This window comes from Carex rostrata, chromosome 1 (assembly GCF_964058835.1).
Source record: "Carex rostrata chromosome 1, lpCarRost1.2, whole genome shotgun sequence".
NCBI lineage: Eukaryota > Viridiplantae > Streptophyta > Magnoliopsida > Poales > Cyperaceae > Carex > Carex rostrata.
The window spans coordinates 18087932-18108571 of NC_135918.1; the positions used below are offsets into that span (position 1 = coordinate 18087932).

The window sequence follows — 20640 nt, forward strand, 5'->3', positions numbered from 1 at the left end:
GCGAATCTTATCACTATGATGAATACAAGAGCATTTGTTTGCACCCTTACAAGTGACAACAGCTTAATTTCTATTTTGATTAGGAACTTTTTAAGATTAATTATACTTGAATAAAATCCACCCCTAATGTGCAAAATTATGAATTGCCTTCGGATTTTGCTCAAGAATACACTTCAATGTTGAGTATAAATCAAAGATTTAAATATCAGATCAGATATGATATAATAGGCAATAAATCTAACAAAATAAAATCTCAAAGTACCATATTTAAATATGAAAAATGTGTCAATATTATCTAATAGAAATTTTGAAATATTAAACATTACATTACATAAAAACTAATTGAATAATAAAAATATAAGTATTTTACCATATATATTTTAGAAATGGTCATCATCACGATAAACTAGTAAGTGAAAAATAAAACAAGGGTTTGGTAATAAAAACTTAAATTGGAGTATATTTAGAAAAAAATTGCTAAATTAGGGCAAAAGTCCACTATCTTTGCTAAAATTTGTTATGATGCTTATTAAGCCATTATCGATTAAAATGCTAAATTGTGCAATTTTAGTTAGCAACACAATGTCTATCAAATAATGCTACTAAAGCAGCTATGACCGTTATTTAAATCACTGATATCTAAATCAATAGTTTCAATTCATGTATTCTTACAATAAAATCTTTTTAATATTATTCAAAAAATTATATAGAAAAAACAAAAATTAACATCTATTCTAATTAACTCACCGAATATACACTCCAGTCAGTCTTGTTCTTGCAAATGCAATATATAAGCTGCCATTGATAAAGAAAGAAATATAGATGAAGAGAGAGCCACATGAGATCCCCAACTAGTTGTAAAAACGGACCCTTGATTCCCACGTCTCTCTCTTAGCTTTAACAAATATTCTTTTCTTTTTAATCAAAAAGCTCAACTCTTTATTCATTCAGTTATTCCCAATTAATCTTTCTCTAATCACCCCCATTTCTTAATTAGCATAGCAATTTCTTAGTTGTTATGGGGCACCATTAACCATATATCTCCTTTGTTTTTTGGTTCTCTGTCCCCCTTTGTCAACCCCTCCTTATAAGACATAGCATGCATTTTCTCTGTTAGACAGTTGTGTCAGAGCTGCCCCCCTTCCTGCTCCTCTTCCATCCTCTCTCTCTCTCTCTCTCTCTCTCTCTCTCTGTATCCTATTTCTCTCTCTATAATCAGGAAGGACCCTTTTGTGTCAGAAATCAGAGAAAGCAATCCACTATATATCCCTTCTTCTCATCATTTTGTCCCATAAACCGTACCTTAAAAGGCAATCTACTTCGTTAGTTACACCCTCTATCTCTCTCTCTCTCTAGACATCCACTCTCTCTCTCTCTATGGATCAGTTCATGGACAGAAAGAATTATACACATCGAAACCCTAACCCTAATTATACACCCAATTACAATTCCATGCAATCACTTCGTTTCATACAAGCCCTAGCAAGGATCAATCGAGCGGCACCAAAGCCGACGACACCCTCACGCCGTACCAAGCAGATACGGCGTGCTGCATACGCTTCCATGGCGTATACATCCGGATCGAGGCATAACTGGAGTCGAGCACTGCTTATCCGCCTACGACAAAGGCAACGGTTACGGTCACTCAGATTGTTAACGGTGCGGAGGAGAGTTCGTATCGTGACACCTGCCATGTCACGGCCTGAAGAACCGGCAAGGGCTGAGACACTGAGGCGGCTCGTGCCGGGTGGGAAAAGTATGGAGTATTGCAATTTATTAGAAGAGACAGCAGATTATATGCAGTGCCTGAGATCACAGGTGCAACTTATGCAAAGTCTTGTTGATGCCTTCTCTTCTTGATTTGTGCATTATATCACACAATTGCTTCATGAGAGGTAATTAAGATATTAATAAATATATATACAGACATAGTATACCGGGAATTAGATGTGTGTTGAGAAGGAGATGGTTATATAGAGAAAAGTTTTTTAAGAGAGTTAGGCAATTATATAGGCATATATGCAGGGAATATATATATATATATATTATTTATAATTAGTGTAAAGGATTATATCTTTTAGATAATTACATGGATTGTTTGTTATTGAATATATTTCCTCAATTGATATACCTATTAAAGTTTATTTATGTTAGGGATCTTCTATATTATAATCAATTTGTACAGATATATAAATAATTAACCTACATGAAACAGTGGAGAAGTTCTTGAGAAACAAGAAAACAGGTTTAATTATAGTTTTCTAATTATAAGCAGTAGGTGTATGATTTATGAACAAGTTTACATTGCTTAACAGCTTTTCAGTATAGTAACTATCTTCTAATTAATGCCCTACTAGTTTTCTTTTAAAAGGAAAGTTATCCATGATGGTTATGTGATTCATTAATTATATTATGAGAATGTATATATTTTTGAAGAAGTTAATTTTTTTTTTTTTGAAGAAGAAGATGTGAATGTATATATGGTCTTTGAATTAACAAGAAGTCTTGTAATTCTTCAATTTGAATGTATATCCAACATAGATAAAATAATTTGTCATACGAATAATTACTGTTAATAAATTATTAATTAATATTTAATAAGAAGAACTTGGTAGGACCAGGGCGCTTTTAGCTTTGCATAATTAGTGCCAGTTCTGTGTAACATGCTGCATGGAGGTTAGAATATCTGGAAGCATCAAAGTTGAGGTACAAATGGAAATCTATTAATTATTAGTTTTCTGTGTGTGTGTGTGTGTGTGTTCAGGATGAGGCACAAATACACTACCAGTATTAAGTATAAAACTATTTCAAAAGTTGCATGCATGAATGTTTTTTTTTTTTCTTCTTCTTTTTGATAAAAATTAAGCAATTAGCATGCAATCAGTAAGCAGTACATGTCTAACAGAAACAAATTATTAGTCCCTCAAAATGAGGATATAACTTATCTTTTGGTTAAGATGTTCCTTTCCTAAGCCTGTCTAATTTTGATAGTTGGAAGAACCACCCACCAGTAAATTTTAACTAATTCATATTTGTGTTCCTTTCTGGTACCACAATATTCAAACATATATTATTTTTAGGCCCAAACATTGCTTATAAATTTACGGGAAAAGCGTCAGGTTCTCTAAAATTAGATACGGATATCCAATATCTGAATATCTGTGTGGATACGGATATGGATACGAATACGGATATGGTTATAAATTTTAATTATCCGTATTCAAATAGTAGATATATACTATATATATAGTTTAATATATATTATAAAAAAATTTATGTTATTCACTATTATAAAAGACATATATCCGTATCCGTATTCATATCCATATTCAAAAAATAAAAGCGGATACGGATATGATTTTACCACTATCTGATCCGTATCCAATCCGTTTGCAGCCCTATCTAAAAGATTCATGATTGTGTTGGACTTGTGTGCATGTAATGATAGTGGGTAAAATGGAGAAGCATCAAGCATGCATGCATAACTGAAAGTATATCATGTATTATTTACTACTCGTTCTCTCTATAGTAATAGTGGATAAAATAGAAAAGCATAATTGAAAGCAATGTTCGTTTGGCTCTTTAAAACATTGATTGTGTTGGGTCTGTGTAGTGATAGTGAGTAAATTAAATAGAGAAGCATAACTGAAAGTACTGTATTGTTACTCGTCTGGCTCTCTAAAAAAATTACTGTGTTGGTCTTGTGCTTAGTGATAATGGATACATAGAGAAGCAAAACTAAAACCACTGTTCTCTATCGTCAAGAATAGTATGGGATTAGCACAGTTTTTGTGTTACTGACTATTTTTCTCCTCTATTCTATGTTTGGATCACTCTAAGAATAAAGTTATTCATCCTGAGATTAGCGTTGTTCCTGCTAATCCATCTAAACGATGGAATAGCGCTAACTCTAGATTAGTGATTTTTTTGCTATTACTGAGATTGCATCCAAACGCATCCTAAAAGATTGATTGTGTTGAGACTGTGAGTAGTGATAGTGGATAAAATAGAGAAAGATATATAACTGCACGCATTGTTCGTCCAGCTCTCTAACATGTTTGAATGAATGTTTGAGTTAGTGACAATAACAAACTAATTCAAATTTAAGATAGTGAGCTAATTTAACTTTTGATTGGATTAATGGAATAGCATGCTAACCACAAAAGACAAATAAATAATAATCTATTTTTGCTAATCTAAATACATCCAAACATACGTAAAATAATAGTTCAAAATAATTGCTAATTCGAGTTAGCACTATTCTTTACCTCATCCAAATGGACCGTTAAAAGAAACATATATAACTGAAAATATTGAATTATTGCTTGTCCGACTCTCTAAGAGATTGATTGTGTTGAACTTGCGCTTAGTGATAATAAATAAAATAAAGAAGCATATATATAACTGATCAAAGAAATGTATTATTACTCTTTAAGTTAACTACCCCTTTTACACTAACATATATCAAAATAATTAAACCGTGAGAAAATTTCATTGCACATATATAGTTTGCTCAACTGTATTTTCACTTTTCAAACTGGGTCTTTCAGTTCTACTTTACAATTATTTACATTGAATTATTTATGGATCTTTAACTCCGCTTGTGTAGTTTCTACAAAGTCTGATCCAAGTTAGAAAAAAAAAAAAAGGGGTTCATGATAAGCTTGACGAGCCAGCGGTAAAAAAACACTGCTTCGTTATGGAAATAAAATCGTCATGAATTGGACAAGTGTAGTACTAGAATGGGTGACCTCCTGTGAATTAATTATTAAGTCCTTGTGTTTTGTTGCTGGTTCTGGTTAGGTTGCATTTCTAGCCTACTCTTGCTTTGTTTGAAAATAAAGGCTTTAAAGAAGAAGAAGAATTATTTATCAATCTTTAATTCCGAATTATGAAATTATTAATTGTTTGGTATGTGAAATAATTACTCCTGTTATATTGAAATGGCTAGCGTAAGGTACAATTAATAACACAAGGGCTTTCATTATAAGGTAGCTAGCGTCTTAATTACTTTATTTATTTATTTATTTTTGTTGAGAAAGGTCCGTTTGGGGTAGCGTCTTAATTATTAAGCTTTATTAGTGTATATATACGGGTAACATATATTTTTTCTCCTGCACTCTGTATAGATACCAGCAATGTACAACTTGATGGTCATGACTATATATAATTTCATGCCGTTGGATTGAATCATATTTTAATATACGCTGGACATATATTAAGATTAATTAATTAACTAATATATATGCTTTTATCCGCAAAATTTTTAAAAAAATGACTATTTCGGAAAGTAAACACCACAAAAATTATTATTTCGAAGAGAGGATCCATGAGGATCCCGACATTGTTAATCAATTTTATTCTTGCGGAGAAAATATATTCTTGTAGTTAATTTTATTTACACGGATAAACCATATTCAAAGCACTGTTAACCAATTTTATTCTCACTGATAAAACATATTCATGTAGTTAATTTTATTCAAAACACTGTTAACCAATTTTATTCTCACTGATAAAACATATTCTTTTAGTTAATTTTATTCGCGCGGATAAACCATATTCAAAACACTGTTAACCAATTTTATTCTCACTGATGAAACATATTGAAACCCTAATTAAATTTGGGTTGAACTTTGACTAAAGTGAAATAATTCGGCCAAGCTAACTGTTATAGCATGCACGCTCCTGTTATATTTCATTATATGAGTTCATCATTTGCATTTATTTATTGCTACTATATCTAAATCTTTGCTCACAACTGAATAATAAAATGTGTGAAATATGTTATTCAAAATTGAAACCCGAATGCTCTAATTTGGGTATAAAAGACCTGATAGCACCTTCAATTAAGTCATAATTCTCATTTGTGTATTGCCTAAATCTCATTCCTCATAAGTTTGATTAATTATTAATTAAGAAACATGCATGATTTATATTAAATATGTAGGACTTGGCTACGGTGCTATGGGTAGCTAAGAGGCCTCCCGTGCTACGGCTCAATATTCGACTTTTCAAAATCCTAACGGTCGATCCGAACCGTTCATCTTGTTCTCCATATTAATATGTGCTTGGAGACCAAATTTTACATTTTTTGGAAAAATTTTACTATTTTTTTAGATTTATTGAAAATCGCTGTTTTTCAGACAAATCTGGACCATAAAAAACAGCGATATTCAATAAATCTAAAAAAATAGTAAACAATTTCCAAAAAATGTAAAATTTGGTCTCCAACACATATTAATATGGAGAACAAGATAAACGGTTCGGATCGACCGTTAGGATTTTCAAAAGTCGAATATTGAGCCGTAGCACGGGAGGCTTCTTAGCTACCCATAGCATATTAGCCAAATCCTAAATATGTATACATATATGAGTCACTTTTACTTAAAGGTGATGATCAAGATTGTATATATATAATGAAGACGGTATATATTAAAGTAAAATATATGAGATAAAAAGGGAATTTAAAACGGGATATTTTTTTCACATGTGAAACGCTGTAAATTCCCTTTTAAAGTAGAATAGGTGTTAATTTTTTTCACAGTACAGTTATTTCCCGGGAATTTAAATATTTTCTTTTATTTATTTATTGGGAAGGTGGCACGCACTAGGGTTTTCGTTTATGCATTGTAACCAGCGCATAAATATATTGGGCTGAAACGATTTGGGTTTTTATTTAAATGAGAATTGATTTTATCTTACAAGATAAATGGGCCGGCCCAAAATTAGTGTCATATCTTTTGTACAATCAAGCAATCAATGGCCCAAAAGATATCTATATGTATCTCTTTCCTAGCGTAGTATGATTGAATGGTTGCTTTTAGCTGTACAAAATATTATTTGCATATAGCAACTTTTATAGACAACCACCTATTATTGAAATTATAATCAGCAATAGGGGTGAGTAAATCGCTCATAACTCGTGAGCCGCTCATAACTCGCTCATTAAAAGCTCGTCTAAACTCGCTCATTTATCCGCTCATTCAAACTCGCTCATTAACAACTCGCTCATTTACTTAATGAGCGAGCATGATCATGATCCAACTCGCTCATAACTCGCTCATTAAGCATTTGCCATATCTAATCCTTGCCACATTTAATCCTATGTAATTCTGTGTAACATCAACCTTGTCTCATTAAGATTGATAAATAGTAAGCATAGTTTCATATTTGATCTTGTGTAATATAGTGAGCACAATGTAACATTTAATCGTGTGTAATATACTAATATTCATAGTTTCATATTCATTTTTTTTTGTAAATCGGCAGAACCAAAACCTCCGCCTAAATCCCAAAACAAGTAATAGTCATAACAACTCACTCATTTAAATGAATTATGACAATTTGTTGGATTTTGTTATGATGACTTTTAACAAATTTTGTTATGCTTGGGCACACTATATAATTTTGTTATGAGTGATAAGTCATAACTCGTGAGCCGCTCATAACTCGCTCATTAAAAGCTCGCTCATTTACAACTCGCTCATTTATCCGCTCATTTAAACTCGCTCATTAACAACTCGCTCATTTACTTAATGAGCGAGCATGAGCATACCCTAACTCGCTCATGCTCGCTCATTAATCACCCCTAATCAGCAATACTGATTATAACAATGAAAGAGTAAAAAAGTTGAATCAAATTTATCAAGCAATTTTCTAAATTACAATTATTTTGCAATTTTGTCGATCACTATTAAAATTTGCATGGATAACAAAGCATTTACATTCCATCAACTCAATGAGTTTCCAAATAACTATTAATCACTTTTTAAAAATTAAAATCTCTAAAGTTTCTAACTCTATTTTTTTAAATTAATTTAAGAATTTCTATTAAATCACATTAGTAACAAATTAAAAATGAGAAATAGTTTGAGCCAATCATTTAATTAACTAGTATGGAGTTTACAAACAGTTTCTTAATAAAAAAATTTACTCAATAGTTTTTAAATAAAAAACTCTCTCATATTTTTTTAAAACTGAATTAAAAACTGTCGAAACTCTAATAATTACAAAAAAAAGGTAGACGCTCTAGTACAGTTGCTATCTTAAAATAAATTGCGTGTAAACTGTACAGTGACACGTATAAGTGTTAATTTTACTGTGAAATGATCAATTAAATGTTTTCACAGTGAAAGCGAGTACAGTTGCATCTTACAGTGACACGTGTATATAGGTGTTAATATTTCCGGTTTTTTTATTAATAGAAATAAAATAAATTAAATATTTAAAAAGAACACTACTTTTGAGTTTTTGCAAAAACTAAGTAGATCGGGCTCTGTAAACCCATCCCACTGGACGGGTCCAATTGACCCATTCCGGTTAATCGGATTAGCCGTTAACTAACATCACAAAAAAAAAAAAAAAAAAAATTCCCGGACGGGTTTAAGCATCCCGTCCCGGACCTGAGAAAAAAAAAAAAAGAAAAAAAAAAGAAAAGAAAATCTGGACGGGTTAAGTAACCCCGTCCAGAATTTGAAAGATTATATTATATTATATTATTATATTATTTTTTTTTATATTATATTATATTATTTTTTTTATATTATATTATATTATATTATGATTTTATATATATTATATTTTTTTTGTTTTTTATATTATATTATTATATTAATATACTTATATATATATATATTATATTATGAATAGAACTAGTTTAGTTGTGCTTAAGTTCACCAAAGTATTTGGTGAGCTTAACTCCAAAACTTATTAAATCGGTTTCAAATGACGAATCCAAACCGTTAGAACCTGCCTATGTTGCGAGTGATGCCTCTACATGTGAAAATTTTAAACGTTCAAATTAATTTAGTATAAAGTCAAGCGGTAAAAAAAGGTTCAAAAAATAAATGCACTAAAATTAATTTATTAATCTTTTAATCTTGACTGATTGACTTTATACTAAATTAATTCAAATGTTTAAAATTTTCACATGTAGACGCATCACTCGCAAGATAGGCAGGTTCTAACGGTTTGGATTCGTCATTTGAAACTGATTTAATAAATTTTGGAGTTAAGCTCACCAAACACTTTGGTGAACTTAAGCACAACTAAACTAGTTCTATTCATAATATAATATATATATATAAGTATATTAATATAATAATATAATATAAAAAACAAAAAAAATATATATATATATAAAATCATAATATAATATAATATAATATAAAAAACAAAAAATAATATAATATAATAATATAATATAATATAATATAATATAATAATATAATATAATATAATCTTTCAAATTCTGGACGGGGTTACTTAACCCGTCCAGATTTTCTTCTTTTTTTTTTCTTTTTTTTTTCTCAGGCCCGGGACGGGATGCTTAAACCCGTCCGGGAATTTTTTTTTTTTTTTTTTTCCGTGATGTTGGTTAACAGCTAATCCGATTAACCGGGACGGGTCAATTGGACCCGTCCGGTGGGACGGGTTTACAGAGCCCGATCTACTTAGTTTTCGCAAAAACTCAAAAGTAGTGTTCTTTTAAAATATTTAATTTATTTTATTTCTATTAATAAAAAATTCGGGTTAATATTTTCCCACCATATATATGGAAATAAATCTGCTGCGATTCTCAAAGGAATTACAGGACCGTGCTTTTCCAAATCTATCCCTCTATTTTTTTAAATGCACAAATCTCAAAATCGGTTGTTTTATATGCACAAATCTAAAAACAAATAAATGGATAAATTTGAAAAAGCAGGTCCTGTGATTCTGCAGATTTGTTTCCCCATATATATATAGGATCGAATATCCCACCATATTCATGTGATAAACGAATTTCTACCTAACAAATGTTATATAGAAAAACGAAACAACAAATAAACCAACCTTTATCAAGACGAGCAATGGCATCCGATATATATGAATAATTATAGTATTATACTAATCCCTCCATCCATGTCCCCTCGTTTATCCCCATACTCTCTCTCTTTCCAAATTAACTTCCTTAACTACCTTTTATCCCCCCACTAATTCCACTAAGAATTTTCATTTATCCCCGCATTAATTACTATGGATTAATAACAATCCCCGCATTAATTATACTGCTCTTTTATTAACAATCCTCGCATTAATTATACTATCATCTAATAACAATCCCCGCATTAATTAGAGTTTCCTTTAATAACAATCACCGCTAACAATTATTTATCTGTTTATTGATGTTCAAGAAAGTATTTATCATTGTTCGGACAAGTATTTATCCTTATAACTAAGAAGTATTTATCATTGTCTCTAACATATTAATACTTTGATTTGATTAAACATTACTTATTGACAAGTTCAAGAACAAAGTTCAAGAAAGTATTTATCATTGTTCTGACAAGTATTTACCATTATATCTGAGAAGTATTTATCATTGTCACAGACGTTTTACTGTAAGTTACAATTATGTCTGAGACGTATTTATCCATGTAACATAAAGTATTTATCATTATGCCTGAGAAATATTTTACTGTAAGTTGCAATTATGTCTGAGAAGTATTTATCTATGTAACATAAAGTATTTATCATTATGTCTGGAAAGTATTTATTATTGATGTTTTACTGAAAGTTGCAATTATGTCTGAGAAGTTTTTATCCATGTAACATAAAGTATTTATCCATGTAGCATAAAGTATTTATCATTATGTCTGAGAAGTATTTATCATTGGATGAGGGGATTGTTTATTTAATGGTCCCTAGTTGTGCGGGGACAATCCAAAAAAAAAAGAAATTTTGTGCAGAGATAACTGATAAGTATTTATGAGGGGATTGTTTATTTAATGGTCCCCAGTTGTGCGGGGGAAATTCAAAAAAAAGGAAATTTTGTGCGGGGACAATTAATGGATTGATTTGTTCAGTCATAAATAGAGATCATTACATAGGGATTAATACTTTGCAAATTCAGGATAAATACTTTGATGCTTCAAGTTAAATACTAATAGTTTCTGCGGAGTATTAATGATTGAGCGGTCCCCCCATGACTTTTTTGGCAGTTAGTGCGGGGTTGAGACTGCGGGGATTGTTATCAGGATCCGATATATAATATATATCCATACTAAAATATATTTGGAGTGAAAATTTATAATTTTTTTTTTAAAAATTACTACTTTTTTTTAGATAGATAAAAAATCACCGTTAATAGCGGGACTTGACCATATACCATATATATATATATATATATATATGGTATATGGTCAAGTCTCGCTATTAACGGTGATTTTTTATCTATCTAAAAAAAGTAGTAATTTTTTAAAAAAAAATTATAAATTTTCACTCCAAATATATTTTAGTATGGATATCATGTTGAGTGGTTCAAATCAGCAGTTTAAATTTGAAAAACTAAAATGTAAAATATGAGGTATGATGAGGTATGAAATATCAAAACCCTCCTTTTTAAAACATCAAGTATTATTTGCTGTTGTAATTGAAAAAGTTATGTACGTACTAATATTTCTTATTGTTATTTGTTCAATTATCTGCAATATTATTTAAAAACAAAATATCAAGGATCAGAAACTTTAATTGAGCGTTTTAGGCTTCATATGATCTTTTTTGGTTCGGAGTTTTCTAGTTATGCATATTTGAAGTTTGAATTTTCAATTGTATTTTTTTGCGGAATATTAATTATTTTATCAGTATAAATTATTTATCAACAAATTATTATGGAATCTAACAAATAATTTATTTCTTTTTTTATGGGTCATACTACTTCGTAATGCTTCATATTGACGATATTTACCATATTATTGAATACTTTCTTTTTATTTTGAACGACTAACAACCACAAATAATATTGCATATCATTTTTAACGAATATTAATATGTAATTTTTCAAATACAACGACAAATAATATGTATTTTTTTAAATTTAAAATAAAAATAAAAATAAATACCCGCGCGCAGACTGCCTGCCATCTGACACGCAAACTAGGATTTAAGAAATGAAGGCTGCATTTTGATTTTTAATTCTTTTAAATGTTACAAATAAAAAATTAACTTTGCCTGTGTAGGAAACACCTACGCGCAGTCTATCTCAAATTAGAAAAAAAAAAAAAAAAAAAAAGTTGTGATAGGCCTTGCCTATTCAAACACGTAACTAAAAACTTTGTTTGTTGTTGTTGTTTCAAACGAGAGAGTTGCAAAGTAAGAATCGATGAGTTAGTGAAAAGTACTCACAGTCTCACGGTGTTCACTCGTATTAATTACCTAATTAGGATCAGAGTCAATCATGCATGGTTTTTCCCCCTTCTCTCATCTCTGTGATCCATTTTCACCCCTAATTTCATCACAGAGAAGGGAGAAGGGGGAAAAGCAATGATTGAATCAAAATTCATACTTGTTTTAGCGATCTTAGCCAGCTGTTTTTTTAGTAGATTGGAATCCAAGTGCCCCAAAACATGCCATCTCGCACTGGGTTCATACTACGTCTCAAGCTCAGCAGTTTTTATTAGTGACTTCAGTTTGACCTATATAGCTTCTCTGTTCCAAATGACTCATGAGGAGGCTTTGCTTTACAATCCAATAATCGCATATCATGATTATATCGAGGTGAGTACGTACTACTGCTCCAGTAATTTCGTTTCTTTCTCATTTTGCTATTTTTACTTTATCCGTATTATTGTTTACAAGGAAGAGATATATATATATATATATATATATAGAGAGAGAGAGTTGGGCTAAAATGAGCTATGACTCATAGCACGTTGGTGAGCCATGACTTATTTTAGTCATTTTAACAACCGATCCGAACCGTTCATCTTGTTCTCCATATTGAAATGTGCTTGGAGACCAAATTTTACATTTTTTAAAATTTTTTTACTATTTATTAAGCATTTTTTAAAATTGCTAATTCGATGGTCAAGAAAATTTTAGTGAGCAAAACAGCAATTTTAAAAAATACCTAATAAATAGTAAAAAAAATTTCAAAAAATATCAAATTTGGTCTCCAAGCACATTTCAATATGGAAATCACATCTAACGGTTCGGATCGGTCGTTTGAACTTTCAAAATGAAAATACGGCGTGGAGTACAAACGCTTGGTGAGCCATAGCTCACCCAAGTCAACCCCTCTCTCTCTATATATATATATATTTTTTAATTTTGAATTTAAGATATTACTATTTTTATCTAGGCCGGGCAACGTGTGAATGTGAATTTTTCTTGTGACTGTATAGACAATTCGTTTCTTGGTCACACCTTCCAATACACCGTGCAAAGTGGCGACGCATACAAAAGAATCGCCAAAGATAACTATGCCAACCTAACCAATACATACTCACTTGTGAAGTTCAACTCATACGACCCAGCCAATTCTGTACCAACTGGTGCTACTTTGAATGTCACCGTGAACTGCTCATGTGGGAAACGGTCAGTTTCAGATCAGTACGGGTTGTTTGAGACATATCCGTTACAGTTTGGTGAGAATGCAAGCTCTGTTGCGAGCACATATAACATATCAGCAGAGCTAGTTGAAGAGTATAATCCCGGTGTAAATTTCAGTTCAGTGGGTGCAATTCTGTATGTTCCCACGCGTGGTAAGATTCTACATTAGACATTTTTTGTTATGATCCTTTTGCAGACGAGACAGTAATTTTGATGTATTTGTACTTGCACCAGATGATAATTGATATATACTTGTTTGAGTAGTTATTTTCAAATACTTGGTAGCCGAGTAAAGTCCAGGTGGGTCCATTTAAGAATGGTGAAACATCAACCTGGAAGTAATTGTGTGTCAATCTTTAGTTGGTAGCTAATATCATAGCTAAATATGTATTAGATGTAAATAGCCAGTTGGGTTTATATTCAAGATAATTGTAATTATGGGCACTTCTGATTTGTATGATGGTACCATACTAAAGAGATCAAATCTGAAATTATTGACTAAATGTTGAGCGATAGATTTAAGTTTTCATAAATCTGTGTGTGTGTGTGTGTTTTTTTTTTAATCTTTTCTTTTGTTCTGATTCAGTAATTTGCAACTTAATATTTTCCTTGTTTGGTATATTTTTTTTCAGATCCTAATGGAAGCTACCGTGCTCTAATTAAGTGGTAATTATATTAACTAGTTTTTAACATTCGTATATAAAGTAGTTAGGTGATTAGGTCTGTTGAGTTCAAGCAAGAATATCAGAAAGAAGTAACATTGCTTGTATGGTTTGTCAATGTAAATTTCTTTGATTCTTGTGTACAATCTGAGAATGAAATTTTCTCTGATGGTATGGGCAGGCTGAGTACATGGAAAATAGGCAGAAACATGAATCACGGTACTGGTTAAAATGCTGTTGCATATAGTAAATTAAAAAATGAATTGAGAGAGTAAAGTATTTTGCATAACTCTTATTGTATTTGATATGAGTTGAATGATTGGTACAATGGGTACAAACAGAATATACTGGGTGAAACCGGGTCAATGCTGATGTTTTGAAATACTGAAATTGGGCAGGAATTTATCAGGCGGAGCCATTGCAGGAACTGTAATAGGCGCAATAGCTATTCTGCTATCAATTGGTCTTGTTTCCTACTGCTTGGTGGACAAGAGAAGGAAGGCTAAGAAGGCGTCTGTGCTTCCTCGAATGTCTGGAGAGAGCCCACTTCCTCTTGGTACTGTTTGAAATTTATGCTTCTTTGCTTTCGTTTTGAATTGTTATATTGTAAACCCCTAAACATGGGTTAAAAACAATCAGGTCTAAATCTAAACCCCAACAAATGAGCAATGCAAAACCTGCAATAACTGAACCAACCAAAATGAAACCTGGAGCTGAGCCAACCTGACTCAATCTGATCAGTTTGTTGATTTATAATTTAGTTCTGCTCCCTTAATCGCATTACATACTGGAAATCTTCTTACTATTTTAATACATCTTTCACATATTACGCTTCATCTTATGCAAATGACAGTTGACACTTGACAGTTTCTGCTTCTGAACTAACGTCTAACCTTGAACACATTTTTGGCTACAAATAGGTGTATAATTTGTGCAATGGAAGCTAAATTAATATCCATCAAAAATTAACTAAATTACCCTTGCCTTCTTATTGACTTAATTGAATGCCTTCATAGCAAATTATGTTGGGCACTTGGGCCTTAACCTGGTCAAGTTGATTCAACAATTTCCTGCTTAATTTTGTGTAAACACTGGTTTATGTTCTCATTTTCTTTAATTTACTAACAATTTTGGTTCTCTTTTTTGCGATCTGTATATATACACCTCGGTGGCTATTACTCCCTCTCCAGTTTCTGGACTTACCGCTGTCAAATCTGTAGAGTTCTCTTATGAAGAGCTCTCTAAAGCTACTAATGATTTTAGCATGGCTAATAAGATTGGCCAAGGCGGATTCGGGTCTGTTTACTATGCAGTGCTCCGTGGAGAGGTTTGTTGGATCAGATTCTTTCTCCTTTGGTTCTTGGGAAACTTTGTAAATTAAAATGACATCCAATATTTTTTATATATGCAACATGCCCATATTCATTTATTTGGAAATAGCAATGGAATGTTAGCTTAGTACGATGGGCAAAGATTCTTTTTTGGTACAAAGAAGTACCCAAAATGGCAATAATGCATGAAGGGCTAAAATATATATATATATATAGGTCATCATTTTGTAGTTCTTCCGGTTACTCTCATTTGGTTTGTATTTCTTTCTAACTTTTTCAGTTTTGAAAGATTGTACTTCACATGATTTATTTTGTAGAAAACTGCAATAAAGAAAATGGAAACTCAGGCCTCTAGTTTATTTCTTGCTGAACTCAATGTTTTGACTCATGTTCACCACTCGAATCTAGTGAGTTCTCATGGATATTTTTCTTTTTTCGTTTTTAAACATCTTCCCATAATAATTTTTTATTTGGCAACTTATTTTATTAGATCTAACTACAAGGTCATGTCTTTCACCTGCATGAATGAACAGAAAATTAAAACAGCCTCAAAACAAATAATGGTAATTACCTTCAAACTATATGAAAGCCATTGTTGTTAGGACTATTTTTATGGTTGTTTCTGTCGTTTCATAGAAGTATACTGTCATTACTTCTGGATTAAAGAATAAAAGTATGATTTTCCCTTTTCATGGTAGGTGCGATTGATAGGTTATTGCATAGAGGGTGCGCTTTTCCTTGTCTACGAGTACATTGAGAATGGTGATTTGAGTCAACACTTGCGCTCAGGAAGTAAGATTTATACTAGAAATAGGCAAATGCAATAGAAAGCTATTTGGAACAGAGTTTTGTTTCTGTGATATCGTGCAAAGAATAGAAATGGTGACATATCGACCTAAGCAACCAATGAGTTAGAGATAATATACTGGCAGTCAAGTTCGGTTCATTATTGAAGTCATTATTTTTCTAAAAAAATTGGGTTGGATGAGGTCTGGGTGGAATGTATACGTTCCTTTGCTATGGCAGATTTTACCAGCATTAATAATAACACCCAATAAGCATGACACAAAAGCTCAGAATGAGGTTTAATGAATGAGGTTTAATTTGGTTTTTATTGAGATGCCACCATAGATATGGGACTACTTTTATTTGCTAATTGGGGAATATATAGGTAAATGTTCAATTGGATTGAATCATTTGTTAATCATTGCCAATTGATACCTATTCCAGGTTGGTCCCCTCTTTCATGGGCTAACAGAGTGCAGATAGCTCTTGACTCAGCGAGAGGCCTTGAGTATATTCACGAGCACACTGTACCAGTTTACATTCACAGAGATATCAAATCTTCTAATATATTGATTGACGAGAAAGGCCGTGCAAAGGTCTGTACTTGCCAAATCTGCTAATATTTTGTGAAATTTCATTAATGTTGATTGTGATAGAACATCAGAATCCAAATCTGGTATAGCAGATTCGCAGTATCAAAATTGAGTTCCAGACTTCCAGTACTGGATACAAAATTCTGATACTTGACAATGATTGTATTTTGGAACAGAACTTCGAGGGAGGGCCATTTTGCAATGATGGGGTAGAGTTAGGTTGTTTTGCCTAATAATTACATGAGGATTTTATATTTTCATAAAGAAATAAAACTAATAATTATGGTCTAATATTTCACTTGGTGATATCAAGGAAAATGGGTATTACTGAGAGAAGTCCAAATATCACCATCAAAAAGCAAATTGGTATATTAGTATTTCTCCTTTTTGTAATAGCAAGTGGGATGTTTGCAAGTTTCAGAGGTTAAAAATGGGTTACTCAGTACTCACCTTGTTGTGGTAATGATAATTTTTTGTTAATTTTTTGTTAGGTTTCTGATTTTGGGCTGGCAAGACTTGCAAAAGTGGGAAGCAAGTCTTTTCTTACAGGGCCTGTTGGCACAATTGGCTATATGTCTCCTGAGTAATCTCTCTCTCTATCTCTGGTCGTAACTGACACAAAATTGCCCGAACCAACTTTTTTTTTTTATTGAAAACATGGGCATAGGAGCGCATGCACCGTTACTTTTATCTGTGAACTTGAAGTATAATTTCCACCAATAAAGTTTTCTGTTTTAATCTCAGGTATGGGCAATATGGTAGGGTTTCCCCGAAAATAGATGTTTATGCATTTGGGGTAGTATTGTATGAGCTTATATCAGCCAAAGGAGCCATCGTCATCATCGAGCCTTCCAGCAATGTTTCCTCTGAAGCCAATGCCAAGGGTTTGGATGGCATGGTATGCCGCTTTGTCTACCTTTCTCAAGTAGTTACAAATAAACAAGTACAAAATTTTTTGCCCTTTATTCCATGAGAAATTTTATTTACATACTCTCATGTTGGGTATTACCAAGGGCAAGAAGCTCCATGCAGGAGACTGATGCTGTACCAGTCAAGTGGGATCTATTACATTTACTAGCGTAGAACTAGGGTGTTCCTAAGTTCATCAAACTCTGTGAACTCAACTATGAAATCTATCAGATTTACTTCAAATGACGAATCCAAACTGTTGAAATCCTTCTACCATACGAGTGATGCGTACATGGGAAAATTTTAAAATTTTAAATTAATTTTGTATAGAGTCAAGTGGTCAAAAGACATCCAAAAATGAATGTATTAGAATTAATTTATAAATCTTCTAATTTTGATCACTTTACTTTATACTAAATTAAATCGAAACTTTAAAATTTCACAAGTAGTCGCATCACTCACAAGGTAGAAGGGTTTTAAATGGTTTGGATTCGTCATTGGAAGCCAATCCGATGAGTTTTAGAGTTGAGTTCACAAAGGGTCTTCGATTCTCTGTATACATAATTATAATGCAATTTAAGCAATAAGTTGCTTCACTGCCTTCATTTTTGGCTAGTTTAGGACATTTATGCAAATTTGTCACAAAATTCTCTGTGTTCTCGTTTTTTTGTGCAGTTTGATGATGCGCTAATGGATGGAGATCCAAAAGAGAGCCTTAAAAAACTAGTTGATCCTAGACTTGGCGATGACTACCCTATTGAGTCCCTAATGAAGGTCTCAAAATAGTTATTACTTTTTTCAAAATTATTTCAGCTGCCAAACTTCTGCACTGTTCTTTTTTCTTGGTCTCAAATCATTTCTAATAATATATATACCAGTATACCTTCTGAATTTCACAAAATGCAACAGATGGCTCAGCTGGCAAAGGCATGCACACAGTACAAGCCTCACAAGCGACCGGGCATGAGATCTGTGGTAGTGACTCTCATGGCCGTCGCCGACCTCATCACTGGTTAATAATTCTCTTGAACTTGTGCATCTTGGTCCTCCATGGTCGACTTATTTCCATCTGAGTACACATAAATTAATTGTAAATATTGTTCTCAGTCTGGATATTTAATGAAGAATAAAAGGTTTTCTAGTGGTCATTTTATGATTTTTGTTAAATTATAGTTGTAATTTTTTTTTTTGGGTTGAGGTTCTCACATCTTTGAATGTTACTGCTCTTTATATGCGTTTATTTTTATGTGCAAGTAATATTTTATTAAAGTTAACTATATTTCAAAACGAAATAGCAAACTCCAACGGTTATGATCAGGACTAATTTTGTCCATATTTTCAATGAAATTTTGAATGTAATAATGAAGATGGTAGATATTAAAGGAGAATATAATGAAACAAAAGGGATTTAAAACGGGAATATTTATTTTTTCTAATTTCTAAGTCTTCTGTCATCCTGACAAAAATTTCAAAATAATTGAACCATGTAATTAAAGTGACAAAGGATAACAACTCTATATATGAAATTTATAAACTTGATTTATCTTTTTCACTATTTCATGTTATAATATCAGTATTGCTTATTAAAATTTCGATCATGAGCTGAAACTTATCTATGGAAATTGTTATATGCAATTAATATTATGTACAGTTAAAAGCAACCATTCAACTGAAATACATACGTACCGCTTGTCATTCTACGTTAGGAAAGACGTATATATTTTGCTCTTTGATTGCTTAATCGTACAAATTAAAGATATGCAGCATGCACTTATCAGCCCTTTAGTAGAATTTTAGCATAAATCGTTCACACGAATCTTCTTCTTTTTTTTCTTTTTTTTCTTTTTTTCTTTTTAAATTCAGGTAGCGACTACCAGGTGTACATGTTCACACAAATGTTAATATAGTTTAAACAGCACTTGCATGATATATGGCCGAATTTGATCCAATATTTATTGGAATGTCTATGTTCTTTAGAAAATCGTTCAGCGTGAAGGATTATAAACTTAAGGAGCACTAAGAAATCGATGCTTGGTTTTTTTAGTCTATGAATGAAAGCTAAGGAAGTTAAAAGATAGAAGTGTCTGAAAATTTGAACAAAGTAAAAAGAGACTAAATGATGTAATCTTAATCCGCACTAAAAAATCAGTGTTTAACAAGATTAAATAACTAAAAAAAATAGAAAGGAAGAAAATGGATTAAGCCTCAATCCCCGGTTGCCAAACAACTCTAATTAAAATATATATTTTAGCAAAGAGGAGAGGTTAAATTAAATGTTATATTTTTGGCACTAATTTTCGTTCGATCGGCTCATTACTCTTGTAAGATCCAATTAATTATGATCTAAATATAAACCCAATTCGTTTCAGCCCAATATATTTGTGCGCTGGTTATAAAGTATAAACGAAAACCCTAGTGGCTAGTACGTACGTGCCACCTTCCGAAGAAATAAAAAGAAAAAAAATTCTCAAAAACCCTCGCTTGCTCCCTCCGTTTGCCCCTTGCGATCTTACTTACCGGTCTCATGATCCGGCCATTATAATTTCTACTACTAATTTGATGTTAGGTAAGTATGTTTCTGAATGAGAGATGATAATTTTTTATTTTGATCTATATTATGTATGTAAAATATAATGAGATATGTAATAGTGTACCTATAAATTACTTTTAACTTTTTAATTTTATTTAAACTTTTTTCTATAAAAAGAGTGTTAAAATTGTCAGAATATAAAATCATTGTCAATAGTGGTCCCTACTCTTTCTGAATTTTTGTTGCTTTTGGCATGTGGTGGTAAGTTCGTAACTTGTATGGAGTGTGCCAACATATTTCGCATTTTGTAGTAATGTGTATACTTGTTTGAGTGAGTCTATGGTACTATGCATATTACAATTTGTTACCGTGTTACGGCTCTATATTCGATTTTTTAAATCGTAACGGTCGATCCGAACCATTCATCTTGTTCTCCATATTAATATGTGTTTGGAGAC

General features: G+C 31.8%; 2 protein-coding genes across 5 annotated transcripts; both read left to right on the top strand.

The window, feature by feature from the left end:
- The first annotated feature begins 983 nt into the window (after positions 1-983).
- On the top strand, positions 984-2249 carry LOC144562056 (transcription factor IBH1-like). The gene has a single exon (XM_078311189.1). It carries the CDS (start codon positions 1378-1380, stop codon positions 1858-1860), a length of 483 nt encoding a protein of 160 aa, XP_078167315.1. The 5' UTR covers positions 984-1377; the 3' UTR covers positions 1861-2249.
- Positions 2250-12212: 9963 nt separating this feature from the next.
- LOC144562179 (chitin elicitor receptor kinase 1-like) lies at positions 12213-18905 on the top strand. 4 transcript variants are annotated; one of them, XM_078311366.1, is made up of 12 exons: positions 12213-12537; positions 13121-13523; positions 14004-14037; positions 14432-14589; positions 15254-15360; positions 15682-15771; positions 16063-16156; positions 16595-16746; positions 17235-17326; positions 17488-17686; positions 18328-18426; positions 18562-18905. In XM_078311366.1, exons 1-12 carry the CDS (start codon positions 12304-12306, stop codon positions 18667-18669), a joined length of 1770 nt encoding a protein of 589 aa, XP_078167492.1. In that variant the 5' UTR covers positions 12213-12303; the 3' UTR covers positions 18670-18905. The 4 variants fall into 4 exon arrangements, with proteins under 4 accessions (XP_078167492.1, XP_078167487.1, XP_078167479.1 ...); XM_078311361.1 differs by having other exon boundaries at positions 12214-12537; positions 14004-14034; positions 15224-15360; XM_078311353.1 differs by having other exon boundaries at positions 12215-12537; positions 15224-15360.
- Positions 18906-20640: the final 1735 nt, after the last annotated feature.

Excerpts from the sequence above, each read along its gene's own strand:
- LOC144562056 (XM_078311189.1), top strand. The coding sequence starts at position 1,378 with ATGGATCAGTTCATGGACAGAAAGAATTATACACATCGAAACCCTAAC.
- LOC144562179 (XM_078311353.1), top strand. The coding sequence starts at position 12,304 with ATGATTGAATCAAAATTCATACTTGTTTTAGCGATCTTAGCCAGCTGT. Across the intron at positions 13,524-14,003 it reads TCTGTATGTTCCCACGCGTG|ATCCTAATGGAAGCTACCGT; the intron begins GTAAGATTCTAC and ends ATTTTTTTTCAG. Across the intron at positions 16,747-17,234 it reads ACGAGAAAGGCCGTGCAAAG|GTTTCTGATTTTGGGCTGGC; the intron begins GTCTGTACTTGC and ends ATTTTTTGTTAG.